Source organism: Electrona antarctica (assembly GCF_951216825.1).
Source record: "Electrona antarctica genome assembly, chromosome: 19".
Classification (NCBI taxonomy): Eukaryota; Metazoa; Chordata; class Actinopteri; order Myctophiformes; family Myctophidae; genus Electrona; species Electrona antarctica.
In genome coordinates this window covers 18,824,560-18,845,419 of record NC_136800.1, presented here as the reverse complement: position 1 = coordinate 18,845,419, position 20,860 = coordinate 18,824,560, and the positions used below count along the sequence as shown (strand labels likewise).

The window sequence follows — 20,860 nt, the reverse complement described above, 5'->3', positions numbered from 1 at the left end:
TCAATCACATTTTGTTTCACGTGTGAAGTTGTGAACTTAATGTGAATCAATACCGCCCTCATGTGGCGGAGTCAGGTTAATACAGGATAGGCCTACATTAATCATCATCACTAGTTTAAAACTATGCGTTTTGAGTTTTAGGGTAGCTCAGGCTAATCTTTGACATTTCTGGGAAAGACAAGAAAGACGAAACAGTGTGTGTATGCCGTTTGATTGTAATGTAGGCCTGCCATTCGTGTTTTTCAGTAGATTTTTACAGGCCATGGAAATGATGGAATATTGGACCTGCTACTGTTCCCTCGTTCCCTAGCAACCCACTGACATATAGGGCGTGTGGACTAGTCTACTGCGCATATGGACGCGCACAAGTAGACGTCGTTTCCAAGGCAACAATTTCGTTTTATTTTCGGGTCCAAATGCCAAGAACAGACGACCCTAAGACGCCTTAATGCATTTCTTAAAACGATAAAGCAAAAGTAGGTACTTATTCATCAGTTTGCATCAACTAATCGACCGAATTCGTCTGCATAATATCTTCCGGAACAGATGGAAGTTCCAGTTGAAGAAGAGCTTGCTCGTGCTACCGTGGAAGAGCGATCCGAAGTCGAGGTGTTGAACGCTTCTGATGAAGCCATCAACTTTCTGGGCAGTATTGGTAAATTGCTCCACACGTAGTCCTGCAAATGTTTAAAAATGGACCTGCAGCAGCATTTGCATACCGCAGAGGTAGGCTATAACTCATCTCTTTCCTCCCGTGTCCCTTTCTCTTCACCGCAGAGGTCACTGAGCTGCACAAGTGTATGTTTTCAGATTCTCTGGTGACAGTGTCTGAGGGTGGCAGAGAGCTGGGAGAGTTCATTGTGACAGTGGAGTTCGCTAATAGGTTCCAGGAACCATGTTTACTGTTGCGTGCCCAGAGCCACGGAGCCATTGACAGCACCCCCTGTGGAACATCAATCACAGGTGATCGGTGTTGGGGCATATGGGTGTGTGTGTGTGTGTGTGTGTGTGTGTGTGTGTGTGTGTGTGTGTATTAATACATTACACCATTGGTTTTTTTTCTTCTTCTCCACCAGTCAATGTTTGAAATAAATATACAAAACAGGTAGGCCTATTGCTGCTGAATGGCCACTCTCCATGTTATTGAGCATAAATAATCATCTTGAGCATATTATTGAGCAAAGTAGGCATACAGGAATTCATGTTTTCTACTTTAGAAACCTTTTCTTGACTTCACAAGAAAAACGTCCAAATAATGGTAGGCTAATCTATGTCCACTATGGAAGGAAGGAAAACTAGGAAGATTAAAAAAAATGAAAAGCTTTTATGTGACTCACTGTAATTCCAGGAACAATATCAGCTGATCTAATGTTCCCCCTGTGGGTCTGGGCCATAGGGTCTGGGGACTCTGGGCACACCTAAGATTCCATGCGCGGACAGAAGAAGCTGTCTTTTGCGTAATTTCCGGGTTTTTAGACAGCTGGTTGATGGAAAAGAAGCTCCACCCACGCGGCAGGTTGCCGCGTCGGCCAGATTCCCGGAAAAGCTTGCCCCAGCGGCATTACAGCCTGAGCACACTTGAACTTCCATGCACGACCAAAGGAAGCTGTCTTTTGCGTCATTTCCAGGTTTTTAGACAGCTGGTGGATGGAAATGATCAAGCTCCACCCATGCGGCAGATTGCCGCGTCGGCCAGATTCCCGGAAAAGCTTATTGCCCCAGCGGCATTCTGCCGGGTGGGTGGAGCTTCATTTCCATCCACCAGCTGTCTAAAAACCCGGAAATGACGCAAAAGACAGCTTCTTCTGTCCGCGCATGGAATCTTAAGTGTAGACACAGCCAGAGTCGGCAGCCCTGGCAGAGGGTGATGCTTTCCATTTGCATGTTTAAAACGTTTTAACAAGTAACACTGTTTAGTGCATCACTACAAATATATTTCTTCCTTTTTCCAAATGCGCAAGCCTACCTATCAACTGACCTGGAGACTTTGGAACAAGATCACCATGAGTACGTCAAGGTGAGTCATTCAATTTATTTGGATATACTATAGCTACACACACAGCATATATAGAAGTGTATATTTGTACGTCTCTAAATGTTATGATGAATTGAAAACGGTGGACCCTCTTGTAAACAAGTGTAATGCTTTATGGTGTCGTCCACTCAGTTAACAGTTTTTGTATTGAGTTGTGCTTGAAATGTACTGTAATTCTGCAACCTGTTAATAAATACTTCAATCAAATTCAATCAATCAAAGTACTGATAATTGAACTCTGAGAGTGTAAAGATTTTACTGTGTACAAGTCTAAATAAAGATATTTCCTCAACACACCTCAATCAATACGATGTTGCAGCTTGAGGACCACAGGTTGGACAGGAGATGTCACATGTCACAACACAATGGACAAATGAGGATCGACAAAGTCACCTCTGTAGGAGAGGTGAGAGGAAAAATGGCATGAGAAGATCAAACTGCCTCGAACATTTGAGATTCAGAAATTGGCTTATCTTTTGACAAGGGTTTGTTAACCACGTTCAACCTGGCATTCCTATTCTAGGCATTATTATATGAACACATGTTCAATAGCCAAAGTAGCCCAATAAAATAAAAAATACGGCTTAAATTGTGAAATTCAGGGCACCCAAGTGCATGGATCAAATAATCGTCAGTGTCCCAGTTCAGTTCTGTACAGTCTGGAGACCTTTGTTGCTCTGTCTTCAGACTACCATCTATATAAAGCAAAATTTGCCTGAAAAGTGAAACATTTCAGTAGTAATAAAAAAATAATTGAGTCAAATGGGTCACCAAAGTTGTTATCAATAAAGTTAAAAGGACCTATAACATAAAATTCAACTTTTTCAACTTTTTGTACAAATCACCTGGCCAGTAACTGTTACTCTTACTTCCAGTCCCCTTGTTCCTCAATCCATCTTGGAACTCAGCTTTTGTTATGATCTAAACTACATATCTATAGTTTTGTTACCGTACTGCATCTTGCAGTTGTAATGCTATCGTGCTTACAAAATCTGTGCACACAGCTCATAAACACTAACTGAAAACAAAACTAGCCACAGACTCACAGCTGGTAACCAATCAGGTTATCGCAGATGATAACCATAGTAATGTGTGTGGGTACTTTCCGGTGTATAGGATGTGACAAAGGAGAGTGTTTCTTATCCATTGTCCATTCTAAGAGGACTGGTAACAGAAGGCGCCAATCTACTGCTGATGCGGCTTCTTGCTTTGAGGAAGACGGTTCCAGACAACATGACCTTCCTCTCCCTCGACCAGGAATCACACCTCACCCACACAAATTATGTTAGTATATGTATTTGCCTTGTGTGAAATGTGAATGAGTGCCCTATGCGTTCATTTTGGATATTTTACAGCCACCACCAGCAGCTACCCCTACTACTGTTGCAGTTAATTCAACCAGCATGCTAGAAATGTTACTCTACTTTAGGCTAGTAGTAATTGTACATGTCGACAGTGCACCTATACACCGATTAGGGTAGAAAACGTGCGGCACTATAGGGATCCCAGAGGCCAGCATTGATGTCCACTGGTTTTGTCTCATCAATCCAATGCCAGTTTAGTCTCATTATGCATCTGTCTGTCTGTCTGTCTGTCTGTCGTTAAGAGTGAGTTGGGTCTAAAGCAGCTGGAAACTGGGTGTGAAACTGTGGAGGTGTTCGGGTTGGAGAGGAAGATTGACTCTGTGGAGGACATGGCCATCACATGGCACTGCTTCTTCCTTCCTGATGGGTATGATCAGGGTTTGTCTTAGAACAAAGTCAATAGATGTTCTTTTAACCTCCCAGGTATTTCTATTTGGCCTTCGAATTTTATATATAATTTAAAATAGCAAAAGTAGCTAATCTACGCTTACAGTAGTACTAGTAATCCATTGTGAGCGCGTTTCGTTATTTGTCGTATGATGACATATATTGGGCATGTTGGCTTGTGGTGGAATTTTTTTGTCAAAATTAAATTTTTGCCATGGACATACAAAATGAGCGGACAATAATATACATGGAGATGGAGTGGAGTTATGGTGGTCCAACGTTTGAGAACCACTAGTACCAGTGGAATCATAATGTGCCATAGTGTCGTATTAAATCAGTGTCATACATATCCTGGAGACTAGACATTCAGTAATAGTAATGAATTAATTGTACGTAAAATGGGATATTGTGATGTTTTGTTGTTCATTCCATTGTAATGCACTAATGATATTCCTCCTCAATCTAATGTTTTTCTGATCAGGCATCTGGCCAGTAGAGTCCAAATAGGATCTCCAGTCACCATGAAGCTTGTGTTACCACCCTCACAGCTTAGAACAGGTAGACTATTGTTTTTCAATGGAGAGGATTTTTGCTGATCTTCCCGTTCTGAGAATTTAGCAGATCTTAAGTGGAAAGAAACATTTGTTTACACAAACACTCAAAGCTGGGCATAGGAGGGGCTAGCACCCATCAAAAAAAGAGAAGAGATCCAGGCACTCAAAGTTAAAAAGGGAGAAGATACTTCATTAAACCAACATGTTTCGACCTGTAACGGTCTACATCAGGGCTGAGGGCTTTTCAGTATATTTATGGCAATTTAATTTGCCATGATAGGGACTTAAACTAATAACATACGCTTATCACTTAGTTCATTTGCTGGGTTAGAAAGTGACATCAGAAAAAATAATAATCAACCCACTATTGTGGATATGTCCATTTTTGAACACTGTATATTTATTTGATTATTTGACCTGATTACCATGTTGTGTTGTTCCACCGACGTGTTTGATAACGTGACCTGTGGGTGTCTATTTAAGTGGGTGAGAGACTCACATCTCGAGTTTGACCAGATGAAGAGCCTTGGCTCAAAACGTCGTCAATAAATTACATTGGAGCAGATGAGTGTGCAGGTTTATTCTTCTTTTTCCATGTCTGTTTAACAGCTGGCCTACTGACAATGTAAATTAAATCTGTCATTCACATTCCGGTACATGCAATGTTTTGTGACTGCCTGCATTTATATGTGCTAGACTTGATGGAAGAGAAACCGTTTTTTGAAAAGAGGCCATTGGTGTGGGAGGAGGATATGCAGATGCGGTCCAAGTTTCTGGACAGAAAGGTGTGTAGAAGGTTAGGCAGTAATGTTTGACGAGAGCAGAAGTTAACATGAATTTAATATATTCCGAGGTTCACTTCTGTGTACTTCTGCGTTACAGGAAGAACTGAAGGCAGACCACGCTTCATACCTGAGAGAGCATCCTGAGATCCGTGCCCTCATGGCTGACTTCCTGCAGCTCCTGTTGCTGAAGAAGCCAGACGACACCTTCCTCTTTGCAAGAGAGTATTTCCTCCCCTTTGCTTCCCGCCGTACCCTGTGACAAAACCTCAAAACTCCCTTGATCTGAGAATATGTCCGACTGTGCATTTTGGAAGTTGTCAAAGGCTTTTCTGTTTTAGGATTTTGATTACCTAAAAGCACTGGACATACACTTGTGTTTTCCTTCTTGTATTTACTAATGAGTAATATTTAGATGGAAATGAGAGCTAGAATAAGACTTCCTAGAAGCCGAGTAGCATTCATAAATGTTTTGGGTTGAATAAAGTTGTTTCCAACACTCATTGTAAGTATAATATTGTCTGTAGCCTGTATGGCCTGCAGTAGGCTAATACTGTAAGCAGGGGTGGAGTAATCTCCCAAGTTATGTTTAGCGATCACATCTAAATTTGGATTGTGTTTGTACAAGATAGTTGGACCCATTTAAAAAACAAATATGAAGAATTTACGGTTTAAGGTTATTAAGTCATGTCCATCGACACATTTATTCACATGGAAAATGTAAATCCAAAGATTTGCCTGTTGTCTCAGATGAAGTTGAGGATGAGTTTCTTGGTGAGGGTGTATTTGGGTTCTGGCATTTGTTTGTAGTTCTTAAACTGTCCTTTGCTGACCTCCCGGTTCACGTGTGTCAGGACACTAAGAATGTCCTCCCCACTGTCAGGAAAAAGTAGAATAGAACATTACAGTGGGAAAATATTACTGAATTCCAGCTTATCTACATTGTGTAGGTCACACTCACAACCTCATGGTTTTCACATTGTAATAATTAAGAATCCAGCCTTTCTTCAGTTCTTACCTTAACTTGTGACACACAATTGGTTAACAACACACATCTAATCTACCTACTGGAAGTCAAAAATCTCACACAGAACGCAGGGTGAACTGTCTGGATTCAGCACTAAGAATTGATGAAACTTCCCTCTTACCTGGCTGCTGCTTTTTCAAGTTGTTTGCACAGCTCCTGGATGTAGATGGAACCTGTTTTAATGTTCCGGAAGGATTTGCATTCTTCTACGGTCGCCATGCCCATCAGGAAGTCCGCGTCAAATGGAACTGACTCGGCCAAGACCGGTCCTGCGTCTTCCTCTATGCTGCTCCGTCTGTCCCCCTTTCTATCCCTTTGTGTTGGGGGATGCGGCGTCGCTCCCTTCTGGAATTCGCTCCCCTGGCACGCCTGAATGAAGAACAATTTGGGTTTCCCCGCCAAAGTGGGGGAACGCCCGCTTGTGAAGGGGCGTGTCAAATCACGGAGACGCACCTTCTCGCCATCGGAACCGAACACAGATCCCATCTCCCCATGAGACAGCACACACACCACCTAAGGTCAGAGGCAGAATGGCTCATTACTGCTCAGAACATGCACAGTGAAAGGCTGACACTTCTTTGGAGATGTTGAACACCACATACCAAAGCATCCTCCATCATGAAGTCTTGTCTTCCTAGCTCATCCAGAACATCATGTATGTCCTTTTTTGACATGTTGCTGTGTACCTTCACCTCAAAGCCCAGCCTGGAGAACACCCTACTCAGAGCCTCTGTGTAATACAATATGATAGACAAATTGATAGACATAATGTTATTAAAACGTATACATCATCAAAGCACAAATCATAGGTGACATGTTGACCTTCAGTGCCCATTGTCCCTTACCCCGGCCCACACACCAATTACATCAGAGCACCAAAACAGGTATACATACTCTCATCTTCCATCGTTCCAGGCCGGTTTGTCAGGTCGTTCCCAGAGAATATCTCGTTGTTGATGATCACACATTGCCCACGTGGGTTACGAGTCATTGTGTAGTAGTCAGACTGCAGGATCCATGCATACCCACAAATTAAATTCATTTAAGAAAATGTAATATTTCAAATGTCATATATTACAGTAGATAACTTAAAAAGGGAGCTCAGAGCAAAGTCTTGTGGGCAGAAAGGGGCAGAGCTTTGGGTGTAAGCAACTCTATATATCTACCATGATATAGTTTAGTTCTAGGAAAATAACTTGAGGGTTATTTTCCATTATGCAATAGTATTAGTGCCAATACATGTAAGAACAGCAAAAAGTTACCAAAATATTTCTCTAGTCTAGACAAAGTTAGTCCAACTGATCTTTTTTTCTTCCCCCCCCCCCACATTCCACAGCTTGGAAGCTAGAAGGGAGAATAATCTAGTAATATTGACATGGGTGTGTAGGGAAGGGAGGGACCGCTGTCCAGTGTTTTCTGTTCCAATTAAGGCATGTATTGGTGGATCATGTACTGAAGGTAAGGGGCGCCATGCCCTTGATTGCTATGCTGGACTGTTGTTTCTGTTTTTACATGCAGAATACTCTGAATCGCTGTATTGTATGCATATATTTATTTTAAAACTGTCCTATTTCTGATACCATCAGGGCTGGTTATATGGTTTCAGTTGCACCTAAATGCTGGAAAGGAAGGCTCTAACCCTGGTACTGTACTTGTGAAAGTGTTCGGCTTGTGCACTGCTCTAAACATGAAAAGATCCAAATGGAAAGAAGTTGGTAATTGCTCCTAACATTTACTGAACATATTAGTACTGCATTTTTGTGAACATAAGTATTTTATTATTTGATAAACAAACTGGTTTATCAAATAATAATAATATTTACCTGAGCACGAAGTGAGGCAGGCTCCGAGTCAGGACATAGACTTTGTCCTCCTTGGAGGGATATTGAACACTGACCTACAGACAAGAATAGATACAGTTCAATTGGCATGTTGTTCAATGCACATGTGATCATACATGAGGAAAGGGTACCTGTAGGCATCAAGTGTTCCACAACTAATAGTGGAAGTCAGTCATTGTTGCTTTTGAGTTCCCTCATGTAAAGCGTGCAAGAGTAACAGATGTGATAAATATGCTGTGTTTAAATATTCTGTGTTTTGTGACATGAAGTTTGCCAAGACAGTATTTCAAATTATGGATCGAGAGACCAATTACTGTGCATGTTCCATGTGTCTTTTACTCAGAACTGCCGATAAAAGCACTTATCTCAAACTGTGTCTGATGTATAGTGGACTGAACCAGAAGAAAGGGCTTAAAGTACTGTATGTGTGCACGAATAAAGCTGTACCAAAAACAGCAGATCAACAAGCTCACATCGCTTCGCTGTGAGTTTGTAGATCTGCTATTTTTGGTCCACGACACCATCACACAACTACATAAATATATAAATCAGAGAGTCATTGAGTAAGATAGATAGAGGGAGAAACTTACTGCTGGGCTGAGATTCTGATATAGATAGACCTTGTAATGATGGTTGAACACTGCCAGCTCTCTGAAGAAAAACACAAGCACAATCCCATTGGTCAATGACAGGGAAGAGGGTTAAAAATAATAATTATAAAACAAATAAATGACAGGGAAGAGGGTTTATTACAGGGAAAACCTCTTAATCAGTTTTTAGATAATATCGGTTGAATATACACACTAGGTTTTGCAGAAGACATTGACATTCATTACCTGATTGTCCATGCTATAATGGGGATACTGGCTGCTGATTGGCTGAACTGAGGGTCGCTGTGGTACAGTGGTGGTGCCTGCAAATAAAGATCATGCATTTTTCTGCAATTCAACATTGATGACATGTGTTTGAGTGAGAATTTGTATGTTCGTTTTACCTTCTCTGTGAATTATTTTAACCAGTTGGATATCACACTGCTCTAGTATTGTTTTGAGCATGTCCATGTTCTCCTTAGATAGCAAACCTTTCTCCTCCATTTCAGCCATCACGTCCAGCGCGGTCTGAAAGAGAGACGGATTGATTTTATTTGGAACAACATGGTTCACGACATATTTTATTTTATTTTTTAACGTGCACTCATTAAATGTTCTCAAATATAAACTTGAATCAAATCAAACTATTTCTAAGTAGAGGCAAGAAAACAACCAGGTGCTCGACGGAGACATGCAGGTAGATACAAAAATATAGAAATAGTAAAAAGGTGCTCCTGGATCAATCGGCATAAGACATCTATTGAAAAAAGGCAGAGATCCGGGCACACAAAATAGGCTAGCTAGTGATGCACCGAATATTCGTCCGCAGAAAACATTCGGCAGAAAATGGCTAAAAATGCATTTTCATATCCTGGATGTAATCTGGAGAATATGCCTTCATGGCTTAGTATCGAGCATTCATCCTGTTCTGGGTCGTGTCTTCCTGCATTACTTAATAGCCCTAAGTTCAAGAAAAGTACTTATGGACATAACCCCATAATTCAAAATTCTCTGAAAGTATGGTCTCAGATCTTAGCATTGACAAAGGCTCCTAAAATGTATTTGGATTCTCCTATAAGTTCCAATCCGGCTTTTCAGCCAGGATTGGCGGACCCGGTTTTTATGTCATGGAAGGGAAAGGGTATTGTGAACCTACAAAATGTATACTTTAATCAAGGTCGTGGTCAAGGTTATCTTGCCTCTTTCCAACAGTTGCAAGAATCCTTCCAGCTCCCATCATCACATTTCTTCCGTTACTTGCAATTGAGACATTTTCTTAGAACACATATCCCACAGTATGAACAACAACCCAGTCATCCAGTTTGACAGTTTGACAGTTTCTTCAACATTGAGCCCTTTGAAAAAGGTGCAATCTCTCAATTTTACGACACCTTACAGGCCGTGGTTAGTCCATCTTCACGCTTGTTTAAGGACAATTGGCAAAGAGAATTGGGCATAGAGATTTCAGATGGAGTATGGGAGGATTGTATCACCAACATTCACCATAGCTCTATCAATGTTAGGCACTCTCTGATTCAATTTTGATTGTTCATAGGCTGCACTATTCCACAACTAAATTAAACAAAATCTTTAAAGATTCTTCTCCCATGTGTGGAAAGTGTTTAACAGAACAAGGGACTTCTTCAATGTCATAAGTTGCAACGTTTTTGGAGTAAAATTTTTGATTTCTTGGCTAAAGCATATAAAAGAGGCTTCCCCCCGGCACCTCTAGTCGCACTCTTCAGAGTGGTGGAACCAGATCAGGTTCAAAACAAATATGAGGCACAGGCCATTTCGCTCGCTACACTGCTAGCTAGGAAGTTAATCCTACAGGCCTGGAAGTCGGAAAAACCTCCGGACAGTTGACATGTGGCTAAAGGAGCTGGGAGGAGTGCTGCATTTGGAGAAAATTTGATTTACCCTGTCAAAAAGGGAACCCTTATTTCAAAAAATGGTCACCCATTATTGAGATGCTTGTTATGTTGGACTGAAGTGATTGAATTCAATGTTGTTTTGCCCCGTAATGTCATCTAATTAATGTATAGAATCTTTGATATGTATGTGTATACTGTATATGTTTATATGTATGGGTGTCTATGTGGGTACACATGTATACATATATGTTTTATTTTCCATATCAGAAATGTTTTTTAGAATTGATTGTGATGTTGTTTGTGTCCTCGGAGTGCGGTATAGTCATCAGCCATGTCAGTTATTATTTTATGTTTTTGTCTTTTTCTTTGATGGTTATGTTTTGTCTTTTTTTATTGTAAGTCGTCTCTTGTTTTGTTTGTTTGTATGTTTCTGCTATTTTTTTTCCAATCTGTAACTTACTGGTTAAACATTCTTGAAATGTTTGTATACCAAAAATCATAATAAACAGATGTTGAAAAAAATGCATTTTCGGTTTCGGCCCGAATAGGCAGAAAATATATCACCGAATAGTGTATGCAATTAATGCATTCAAAAGAGCTGAATAAATGTTTTATGGACCCATAATAGTGATTATTATTTAAGTTAAGTTTTGCCATAACCATTTCTTTTGCCATAAATAAGGTAGCTTTAAGGTACGGCCATGACAGCAATGGTATGAAAAAAGATAATAATATTAATCATATTCGGATATTCGGTATTCGGCCGACTGTTTCCTATAGTCGGTATTCGGTTTCGGCCAAGAATTTCCCTTTCGGTGCATCCCTAAAAATAGCAACATGTTTCGACCTATCTTCTTCGTCAGCCCGGTCGAAACATATAGGTTCAATAAAGATTCTTCTCCTTTTTAACTATTTTGTGTGCCCAGATCTCCGCCTTTTTTCAAACAATTTCAGAAATAATCTGGAATGGCATCAGATCAGACCCAAACATCTGGCATCGGTCGGGCTCTAATGCATTCAGTGGTATCTACTATTCATAAAGACTCACAGTACAAGACTCCAGCTGTCCCCGGCTCAGCTCCTTGCTCAGTAGATATTTCATCTTATCCAAATTCTCTTGGGTCATGTCCTCATGTATCTGATACAACATCACCCTGAAAAGAACAGATGTTGGAAAAGGAAAAAAACAAAACAAAAAACAATAGAAATTCAGTTAGAAAACATTTATATATTTCTTTTTTTCTCTCTTTCTTAGTTTTGGAATGTAATTTCATACTTCATATCATCGCTGACGGGTGAAAACCTTGTATGTCCAAAAACTTTACTTTTCAGGAAATGGAAAACATAACCAGGGTGCCAATGGTTATTGGTTAGTCAGTCATAACTTAAGTTCTTAGGCCCAAAATTGGAGCAGGCCTCTCATTCTGTGGACATTAATGACCAAGTGAATAGAGAAAACACAAATAAAAAGTACGGCATGACATCACAGGTTAATCCTTAACCGTTGAGCTTTTGGGCCTGTGGCTCCCCGGCTATATGAACATACAAGGTTTCTACCGACAGGCTTCTGTATAGTACCTGTAGTGTGACAGAATGGGACTTGCGTCTGTTTGTGGGTCAGAACTGGCGTTTGTTCGGCTACTGTCTGTCTCCAAGAAGTTCAGCAGGTCAATTCGACCAATAGTCTCAAGTAGTTTTTGCAGGAAGTGGTGGTTCTCTAAGAGGCCTTTCTCTCCTAGTCTCTGGAACAACTCCTTTGCATCTTTCACCTGGAAGAAAAGAGAGGGGGGGGAAAAACAAGTTGCTAACATACTAACTTTACTGCTAAACTTTACATAACTTTGTCCAAAACACAACAATGGCACAACAATCCAAAGACGCATTTCATTTGGGCCTTTGCTTTTGGGTTTTCTCATTTGAGAGAAACATTTACAAAAGGTCCTGGACTCCTGGTTAACAGGGAAGATCCTTGGAATTATGGTATATCAAATAGCCTACTTCCTCTGATGTTTATGAAATTATATTGAACTATTTTTTAGGCATCTTTAGATTGCTGTATGAGCCATAGCATCTTCCTCATATTTCAGCAATGTTTGGTGCTTATGTGAGCTACAGTAATAATAGTAGCCATAGAATGTCTATGATTTGACATACATTTCTTGAAATGTATACCTATGTAGTGTAGCCTATGTAAGACATTATAGGGCTACAGTGGAAAAACTAGTGAAAAACAGATATTAAACACACCTTCTCCCTGCGTTTCTTCTTCAGAACGTCACGACATAGGAAGCACAAGGCAGCTACCTCAGAGGAGTCCAACTCCTCATCGATGTGAGAAAGTGTCAGCAAATTCATCACTCATACACTCAGACTGATGTAACTGATTGAAGTTTGTTCCTCAACAGCCACAGTCTTGTCCTATCAGTGAAATAATGGGGGGGTTTATTAAAGGGGGACAATTATCGTCTGGGACTGGGGCCACATTACATAGGAGTTACGAATTATCCGTTTCCCCCTAGGAAATTCCCCGGGCGCACCTAGCTCCGAGTCTGGTCCATAGCTCTAATGCGTTGCATTTAGCATTTCTAAATGAATGCGACGCATTAGAGCTATGGACCAGAGCTAGGGCGCACCAGTTGTCGATACACGTTCATACTTTAACAAACTTTACCCAGAGTTCAGTCAACATTTAGTAAAACTCACCCTTTAGTTGAAACGCCAGTTTCTGTCCGATAACAGTGCTTGAGCAAGCTTGTATACTTATACGAACCAACCACACGTTCAAAATGTGTTGTAGTTTTCTAAGTAAACAATGTGTCGTTCAACGCTCCTTGCCACCGTAGCTACTAGTACTAGCTAGACGTTTTAGTTTCAGTTTGGTTTGGGTTTGAACAGAATTATCATTGGTCTGACAGAGATGCCCCGCCCAAATATACATGACACACGCACTCTAACTTCGCGTCACTACACGCACTCAGGCTCGGCAGCCAGAGTCACAGCTGTATTTACACTGGTGTGACATTGTTTGACTTTGCACCCATATGGTTTGCAATTCGCACCCAGGAGAATCCTGGAAGTATGAATGTGGAAGTGGAGAAGTGTCACTCACTCCAGTTGATGCAACCAATAGTCGGATTAGAAACGGGCAACAAAACGCAAAGGCCTATTTATATGTCTTGGTTTTGTTTATTTAACTATTAAAAGGCATTGTCAAGCAAATCCAGAGTGATCAAACACACACACTGATGAGATTTCAGGGCCCTTTTCACACAGTCAGACAGACAGATAAATAAACACATTTTTTTTTTTAAAGGCTCGGAAACTTTATTCTTTCAGACACATTCTGTAAATTCTTGTGTAGAAATGGTGCAAATCAAATGTCCTCAAATGACATTGACAACTTACCCACACGATTACAAATAATTGTACATTAATAAACCTAATATATTCTATAATAAGATCTTGTCATCTTGCCCATTAACAGCATTGTCATTGAACTGTCAATTCAAAGACAGTAAGATATATATATTTTCCATTTTCTCTCATGTTCCCCCTGTAGTAACTCCGACATGTACCCCGATTTTAGAAGCAGGGATCATTTTTTAAGTTTTCTTGGCATTATGTCCAGCTCAATGTAACAAAAACTGCCAGAAAATATATCTAGAGATAATTTGATATTTTAGAATAATACACTTTCATTCACTTTAAGTGTATAATATTTGTATGTAGTGGTTGCATTTGATATTTACAGGAGCATTCTGTATTTTGTTGTAATAATGGTGCAAATGTCTTCTCAATTTACATGAAACTAACATGACTACAAAATGTAGTGATACAGTAGCCTACATGCCTTTAAAATAACAATTAAAAAAAATCTTGCCAAATCTGAAGCAAATTGGAAAATGTATTCACCAATAAATGACAATTTTCACAATATGATTTCATTCCTCACATTATCAGAATTATGGCATTGGATTCCCAATAATGTAAAAACCTATAAAAGTTCATTTCAATCAAATTTCTAATAGTAAAAAAAAGAAATGTGTGTCCAGGTGGAAACCGCCACATGAACTTTGTGTGAATAAAAATGTATTCTTTATTGCTCTGTAAAGCACTTTGCTCTGCATTCATGTCATGAAAGGTGCTTTATTATTATAATGATGTGTGTCTATACAACATTATAATGTGCATATATATTGTATATTTATTTTTAAGCTATATCCTAAATGTTTAAAATGATTAAATGAATGAATCAAAATTTGGTAAAAAAAAAAAGAAAAGAAAAAGAAAAGAAAAAGAAAAAAAGCCTGTGTACATATCAAATTTTAGTTATAAGTATTGAAGCATGTATACATCTCATTCACTTGTTCAATAGTAATATTTAAAGTCCTATGTTTAGTCCTGAGATATAATAATGCCTGTCACCAACATCATTTAAGTTTACATTAACCAAAATGCTTTGTGTGCTGTGTGAATGTACTCAGTATTTTGGAATCAACCAGAGATAGGTGTGAACACCAGCTTTTTCCTCAGGGTGACCTTCTTGATTTCAGACATCTGCTTTCGGCACCCAGGACTCCAAGGCGATCCCTCCCTCTGGCTCACATCGCTGTTGACCCGATATAGGATGGTCATGAGGTCATCACCTCTGTAACAAACACACAGACACTCAAGAATGTAGTACATGATGTAGCAATGGAGGTGGGTGGTCAAATGTTACTGATAATTCCTTAATAATACTGTATATTTATGTTTTCTGTTCCATGTTCAAGAAACAAAATAATGTTATACGTTTCATTTTAATTATGATAGTTACCTGGGACAGCCCTTTTCTAGCTGTTTCCATAGAGACTGCATGAACCAGCTCCCATTTATTGGGTCTCTAAAGGATATATAGTTCTCTACGGTGGACATGGCAATCAGGAAATCTGCTTCCACAGGAATGCAGGCCATCTCAGAAGGCATTACATCATTGCATTGCATTGCATCATCTTCAAGTTCTGTCAAGCTGTCTGCTTCCACCTCGACCCCACGCTGGACCATCTTCTTGTCCTGACAGGCTTGGATGAAGAACACTTTGGGCTTGTCCACAAGGGTGCAGCAGTTCGTTCCATTGAAAGTCTTAGTTATGTCATCAATGTGGAGGAACTCTCCATTGGTCCCGAAAACACCACCCTTGTCTCCATGACTCATAATGCAGCAAACAAAGGCATCTCCGTGCTGTGGAAGAATCTCAACGTTGGGATTAATGAACTCGATGCCCTCTCTGGACCACTCCTTTACTTTGGATTCCTGTAGCAGCTCAGTGAGGTCCTTCAAAGAAGAGAAGCGTTTCAGTGTCTCCTCCATTTGGCTCTTGGTTCGGTCTTTAAACATCAACACCCTGAAGCCCAGCCAGCTGAATGTACGTGCCAAATCAACTGCAGGGGAGAAAAAAACGTATTAAAAGGTGTAGTGAAATGAAAAATACACTCTTTTAGACCATATCCGTGGTCATCATATGGGCATACCTAACAATGGGCAAATTCTCATTTGTGTGTGTTTTTATATCAAAAGTCCACAGCTGGTTTTGATTAAAGAACTACTCCATTTTTTATCTCATTCAAGATGACATCCAGACAGTGTATTACTCGTTTTAAAATTAATCATCACGCTAAAATATGTATATAGGTTGTGTATAGGTTAGAAATAATCCCCTGGCTTTGCCTCACGTCTCTCTGTCACTTTGTTTACAAACGAAACTGCACGTGAGAGACTTCCTCTCCCATAGCTCTGATTGGTTCAGAAACTTCAGAGCCAGCGTTTCAAGCTGAAACTTCAAAATAAAATGCCCACCATTTCCATTTCCCTACACCTTTAAAGTTAAATCACCCAAGCAACACTGCCATAGCAGAATAGTTCATTTCTAATGTTTACATTTTAGATGTAAGGGAGTATGACGGTATATTGGGTATATAAGTATAAGACAACATTCATACCAGCATCCTTGTTTGTTCCAGCTCTAGGTTTAAATCCAGGCTCAAAGTTCTCATTGTTCATGATCACACAGAGGCCTGAAGGTTTGCTGGTCAACTTGTACTGGTCATCCTAAAACAGAGACAGATTTTGAGTTTTTCCACAAATACACAATGGTACACTAAAATGCCTGTTCCAGGAATAATCAGACCATAGTGCATGTATTACTATGAGCATTTATGTAAAATTAGAAGCTATAACGGCTGATTCGGTCTGGCTTATTAGCCAGGCTAATAACTACTATCTGAATGTAATACGACTTTTATAGTGCATTTATAGTGAAATTTAATTTGTGACGGTTTCAATTCAATACTTTTACTTACATTTACCTCCTGTCTTTTGGGGTGTGCTACTGTAGGTGAAAAGGCAATAACCAAAATTACATTTCAAAACATAAAACAGCTTGGTACCAATTTTTATAAAAGGTTTACTAGTAAACTTTGTTTTACATTTTTGAATAATAGAATATTATATGGATGACTTTGATGACCAAATCTTTGCGTTGAGGATACATTATTAAAATAAGCTCTGTGGCAAAGAAAGGCTTATGATATTATATATCACGTTTTGTTCAAAGAGGTAGATTAACTTTGTTCAAAGAGTAGATTAATTGTTAACTTAATTTAACAATTAATCCATACTCCTTTCAAACTATTTACAAACAATATTGATTTAGAAATGCATGTAATAAATTCACGGGTTGAGATATTAACGGGTGCCAGTTATGTTATAAAACAAAACATGAAACTCACAAGCTTAAGCTTATGTTAACCACATAAATTGAAAAATCTACGAGGAGCAAAACATTGGGAATCTGTCCAGGAAAGAGGAAACCCCACTGCAAACTCACTTTGGGGTTTTAGAACTAGAAGGAAGTGTTTGTTTAGTGGTATGTTACAGTAATGAACCCTTACCATGACTTTTAGTTGCTTGCGTGGGATAATTTAAGGCACCAACACTTTTTGGGTCGTTATCTAAAGAACAAGAATTGCTGTCCCACTGTATCTTCTCCAGGTCAGGAAAAGTTTCCTTGATATCATAATCAGTTTGGAGTAGTTTCAGGAAGCATTTGCAAGTCTCTTCTCCTTTATCCATAATCCTGTCCACAAGTTTGATGATGCCTCCCTCCACATTGTCCTTGTGGATGGTGAGATTTCTGTACTCACGATAGGTTATCAGGTTATTCTCCCCAATTTTGGTATGGATGAGTGTGGGGGATACACACAGAATGTCCTGTAGTTTTGTTTTATTACGCATGATTGCCTTTCTAGCTGCCATGTTGAACCTAAAGAGAGGAGGAACAGGGTTATTCATCAGTTAGTTATAGCAACAACCATGGGAAAGCACACAAGCCACACATACTAGAGGTTACCAACAGACCAAATTCCCCCACTATACTACTAGTAACACTACTGGTTAAAGTGTGTTACTAGTGTGTATCATGCTGTGATTGTTCATTCCTGTTAATAAATAATGATGACGAGTATGAGTGTTAAGAAACACACTCTACTTTTCTGGGATAGGGGTAGGGGGAGGGTTTGGGAGGTCTGTATTTTTTCCAGTTTTTTGTGTGGTTTGACCTACATTTTTTATTTATTTTTCAGTAGGCTTATGCCTTGTTTTTTTAAGAAAGAAAAAAGGAAAGATTGTACATAAGATTGTACACTGTCAACAAATAAATCTTTGAAAAATACACACTCAACATGCAAATAAACTGTGCTCTAATAATGCATCAAACGTTGTTCATATAGCCTAGGTAATTCAAATTTGACCAATTATAATATAATTGATGATTTCATTTTTCAGGCAGGCAATGAACAAAAGGTGAAGGTCTGTGCATGTCTATCTATTCAAATTATATAGCCGAGAACAGACTGAGTCCTGGCTTGAAAGTTCTTCCATTGCAGGGAAAATTTCCACCTCACCAATAACAGCATGTTCCGTTTATTAATAATAAACAGCATTACTAGTCTACTCATTATATATGAACATTGTATACTGACTGTATAAACATTAAAAAATAACAATGACTGTAAAACATACACAAACAGACGACTAAAGAGTGTACTGATAAACAGTATCTTTTGTAACCTTTGGTGAACCTAACACCAAAATGTGACCTTTGTAGGTTTTTGATTGATTGAAATATGAATTAACAGTTTGCAGAATTACAGTACATTTCAAGATTTTACGGGGGCCAGTTTCAAATTGCAGCCGTCCGTAGGTGCCCTTTGAGAGCAGTTTTGAAGGAGTCAAGGGACTTGCATGTCTTAATGACTGTTGGTAGGGCGTTCCACATTTTGGTGGCATAGGAGCAAAAATAATTTAGTCCCTTGTTTGTGCCGAATCTGGGTTGTGCATGGTGTGCAAAACATTTGCTTTTTAATGTGAATAAGAAATAAATCCTTTGGGAACCATTCTGGGGTACATCAGGCCAGAGTGTTGTGCTCTTTGTTGTGACTTGGGCAGGCTGTGGTGTAGAAAGTTAGAAACCTGTTTAACCTGTGCAGCAGGACCCTGTATGGCCAGAGTGGTGGTGTATGTAGTGGTGACTGGTCACACACATGCTTTTATGCCTTTTAAAAGCTGTTAACACCAAAGGCCAAGACGCTTGTAAAATGGTAAAATTGTGATATTCCAGGGCTACACACCCCTATCCGAGTCCTTTGTTTCGACTTGCAAATCAAAAACTACTTTAAGGAGCAAACCCCCCTGTAAATTAAAGGCCTACTGTCCCCGCCCGGTTGCAACATGAACCTTTATAAACTCCGGGCCGGACAGCCTATGTTATGTAGTATACTGTTGATAAAGGTTAAGTTGCAACAGGCTTTTCAAAAAGCAGGAACTGCTAGCCTTATTATCAGACCCTGAGAGTGGGTGGGGTCTATGGGCTGGATGGGGCCAGACGCCAGAGCCATCTCTGATCCAGGGGCTAAGGAGGAACTGTAACCTCGCCTCACCAGCCTAAAGGAACTGCAGCATACACGCGACTTTCGGAGTGCGTGTTAATTTAGCCTGGATTAGAAACATATCTGCGTATACGAAAATATGCTCGCATTTAGGCTACATCCTTGATATTCTGAAAAGAAACCCATGAGCTGGCCGCCTGAACCACGATTGAAACCGATCCTTTTAACAATCAATGTAAACCTTACCTCTGTCTGTAGGCCTACAATATGCAAACTGTTAAAGTTAGCCAATTCATCGAATCAATCAAAACTGACGTTGCCTTAGATTTAGAAACAACTGGTGATAAATTAATTAAAAACATATTAATTAAAATACTTACTGTTAGTGTTACACGATATCCCTCGTAAAAGACGTGCCACTGCTGCGCCTGCGAGTAGACTACAGTAGTAGTTTAGTTTCACTTTGGGACTTGGAGGGAAGGGCAGGGGTTCCGCTTTTGAGTGTCGTCAGACCATATAAGGCGTCAGTCAGACTCGTCACCCTCCACCACCAATCACATCGGCTTGACATGGGTGCGTTCGGCACCGGGACAACTCGAAAAGAAACGTCCACTCCTAGCATGGACAAATTGGACTGTCATCCCGACCCATTGTCATTATATCAAACCAGCCCAGGAGGATCTTGTAGGCTACGAAAAGCTGAATAATGTTCTACGTAGTTCTATAGAATGTTTTTTTCCTTCTATCTATTCTATTTCTATGGCAGAGGACAAGTTTGCCTTTCCATCCCCTGCAGAATGGAAAGTTGGGGCTGTCATATCACCTCTCCGACAGCTCCATGGTCCTATGGAAAATGCTGCATTAATAATTTCCCCAACATAATAAAATATTGTAGTTATTTTCAATAATGAATTAGGCTATATAGCATAGTCAGTCATTCTAGTTTGCATTATATGGGAGTGTTTACATATTGTTTTTATATTTTGTAGCCTATCCCTATTTACGCAAAGGCTGAAGGCAATTGGTTAAAAATTACACTAAAGGTAATTTCACATGAAAAGTTGAGGAATGTTCTTGAGGGTATCCACTAAAAATAAATAAGGCTGTTCTTTGGATGATGTTCCCATTTATTCATTCATTTCACATGAATTTATTCGTTAATTTAACACGTTAAATATTTACAAAGAAAAACGTACTTTACCATTTATGAACTCCTTTTAAAATAGGTCAGAATGGTGTTCTTGCGGATATAGGTCTGAGGGGTCACTTTGATCTTTTTGATACATTTGAACGATCAGCGCATCTGTCAGGACCCGGGAAGGGTTTTGGACCTAAATGAAGAACTCAACTTCAAAGTAGACTCAGGAAACCAAGGTGGAACTTAAACTTAAACGACTTTACTTAAAATTATAACAAAACATGGTACACCTCACAGTGAAAACACAGAGACATGGAAACAAGCAACATCAACCTCATTTTGTC

The 20,860-nt window shown here is 39.6% G+C and overlaps 3 protein-coding genes across 6 annotated transcripts; 1 reads left to right on the top strand and 2 right to left on the bottom strand.

Moving 5' to 3' along the window:
* Window positions 1-443: 443 nt before the first annotated feature.
* catip (ciliogenesis associated TTC17 interacting protein) lies at window positions 444-5,674 on the top strand. 2 transcript variants are annotated; one of them, XM_079488659.1, is made up of 9 exons: window positions 444-655; window positions 778-963; window positions 1,962-2,017; window positions 2,355-2,441; window positions 3,152-3,319; window positions 3,642-3,766; window positions 4,268-4,344; window positions 5,037-5,125; window positions 5,223-5,674. In XM_079488659.1, the coding sequence occupies exons 1-9, from the start codon at window positions 547-549 to the stop codon at window positions 5,382-5,384; spliced, it is 1,059 nt and encodes a 352-aa protein (XP_079344785.1). In that variant the 5' UTR covers window positions 444-546; the 3' UTR covers window positions 5,385-5,674. The 2 variants fall into 2 exon arrangements, with proteins under 2 accessions (XP_079344785.1, XP_079344786.1); XM_079488660.1 differs by lacking the exon at window positions 2,355-2,441.
* A 124-nt stretch (window positions 5,675-5,798) lies between these two features.
* Window positions 5,799-13,357, bottom strand: casp8 (caspase 8, apoptosis-related cysteine peptidase). Its single transcript, XM_079488654.1, has 12 exons — window positions 13,158-13,357; window positions 12,702-12,872; window positions 12,033-12,223; window positions 11,503-11,608; window positions 8,985-9,108; window positions 8,827-8,903; window positions 8,581-8,641; window positions 7,973-8,046; window positions 7,044-7,155; window positions 6,752-6,879; window positions 6,271-6,662; window positions 5,799-5,998 (listed from the first exon to the last, which is right to left on the bottom strand). Exons 2-12 carry the CDS (start codon window positions 12,807-12,809, stop codon window positions 5,869-5,871), a joined length of 1,503 nt encoding a protein of 500 aa, XP_079344780.1. The 5' UTR covers window positions 12,810-12,872; window positions 13,158-13,357; the 3' UTR covers window positions 5,799-5,868.
* Window positions 13,358-13,769: 412 nt separating this feature from the next.
* On the bottom strand, window positions 13,770-19,854 carry LOC306912434 (caspase-3-like). Of its 3 annotated transcripts, none has more exons than XM_079488655.1 (6): window positions 19,759-19,854; window positions 17,384-17,754; window positions 16,793-16,821; window positions 16,433-16,541; window positions 15,271-15,874; window positions 13,770-15,102 (listed from the first exon to the last, which is right to left on the bottom strand). In XM_079488655.1, exons 2-6 carry the CDS (start codon window positions 17,745-17,747, stop codon window positions 14,949-14,951), a joined length of 1,260 nt encoding a protein of 419 aa, XP_079344781.1. In that variant the 5' UTR covers window positions 17,748-17,754; window positions 19,759-19,854; the 3' UTR covers window positions 13,770-14,948. The 3 variants fall into 3 exon arrangements, with proteins under 3 accessions (XP_079344781.1, XP_079344782.1, XP_079344783.1); XM_079488656.1 differs by having other exon boundaries at window positions 17,390-17,754; XM_079488657.1 differs by having other exon boundaries at window positions 16,793-16,818; window positions 17,390-17,754.
* Between the last annotated feature and the right edge of the window lie 1,006 nt (window positions 19,855-20,860).

Excerpts from the sequence above, each read along its gene's own strand:
- catip (XM_079488659.1), top strand. The coding sequence starts at position 547 with ATGGAAGTTCCAGTTGAAGAAGAGCTTGCTCGTGCTACCGTGGAAGAG. Across the intron at positions 3,767-4,267 it reads TGCTTCTTCCTTCCTGATGG|GCATCTGGCCAGTAGAGTCC; the intron begins GTATGATCAGGG and ends TTTTCTGATCAG. Across the intron at positions 5,126-5,222 it reads CCAAGTTTCTGGACAGAAAG|GAAGAACTGAAGGCAGACCA; the intron begins GTGTGTAGAAGG and ends TCTGCGTTACAG.
- casp8 (XM_079488654.1), bottom strand. The coding sequence starts at position 12,809 with ATGAATTTGCTGACACTTTCTCACATCGATGAGGAGTTGGACTCCTCT. Across the intron at positions 11,609-12,032 it reads CCCATTCTGTCACACTACAG|GGTGATGTTGTATCAGATAC; the intron begins GTACTATACAGA and ends TGTTCTTTTCAG. Across the intron at positions 7,156-7,972 it reads CTGCCTCACTTCGTGCTCAG|TCTGACTACTACACAATGAC; the intron begins GTAAATATTATT and ends TGGATCCTGCAG.
- LOC306912434 (XM_079488655.1), bottom strand. The coding sequence starts at position 17,747 with ATGGCAGCTAGAAAGGCAATCATGCGTAATAAAACAAAACTACAGGAC. Across the intron at positions 16,542-16,792 it reads CCAAAAGACAGGAGGTAAAT|GATGACCAGTACAAGTTGAC; the intron begins GTAAGTAAAAGT and ends TCTCTGTTTTAG. Across the intron at positions 15,103-15,270 it reads CTAGAAAAGGGCTGTCCCAG|AGGTGATGACCTCATGACCA; the intron begins GTAACTATCATA and ends TGTTTGTTACAG.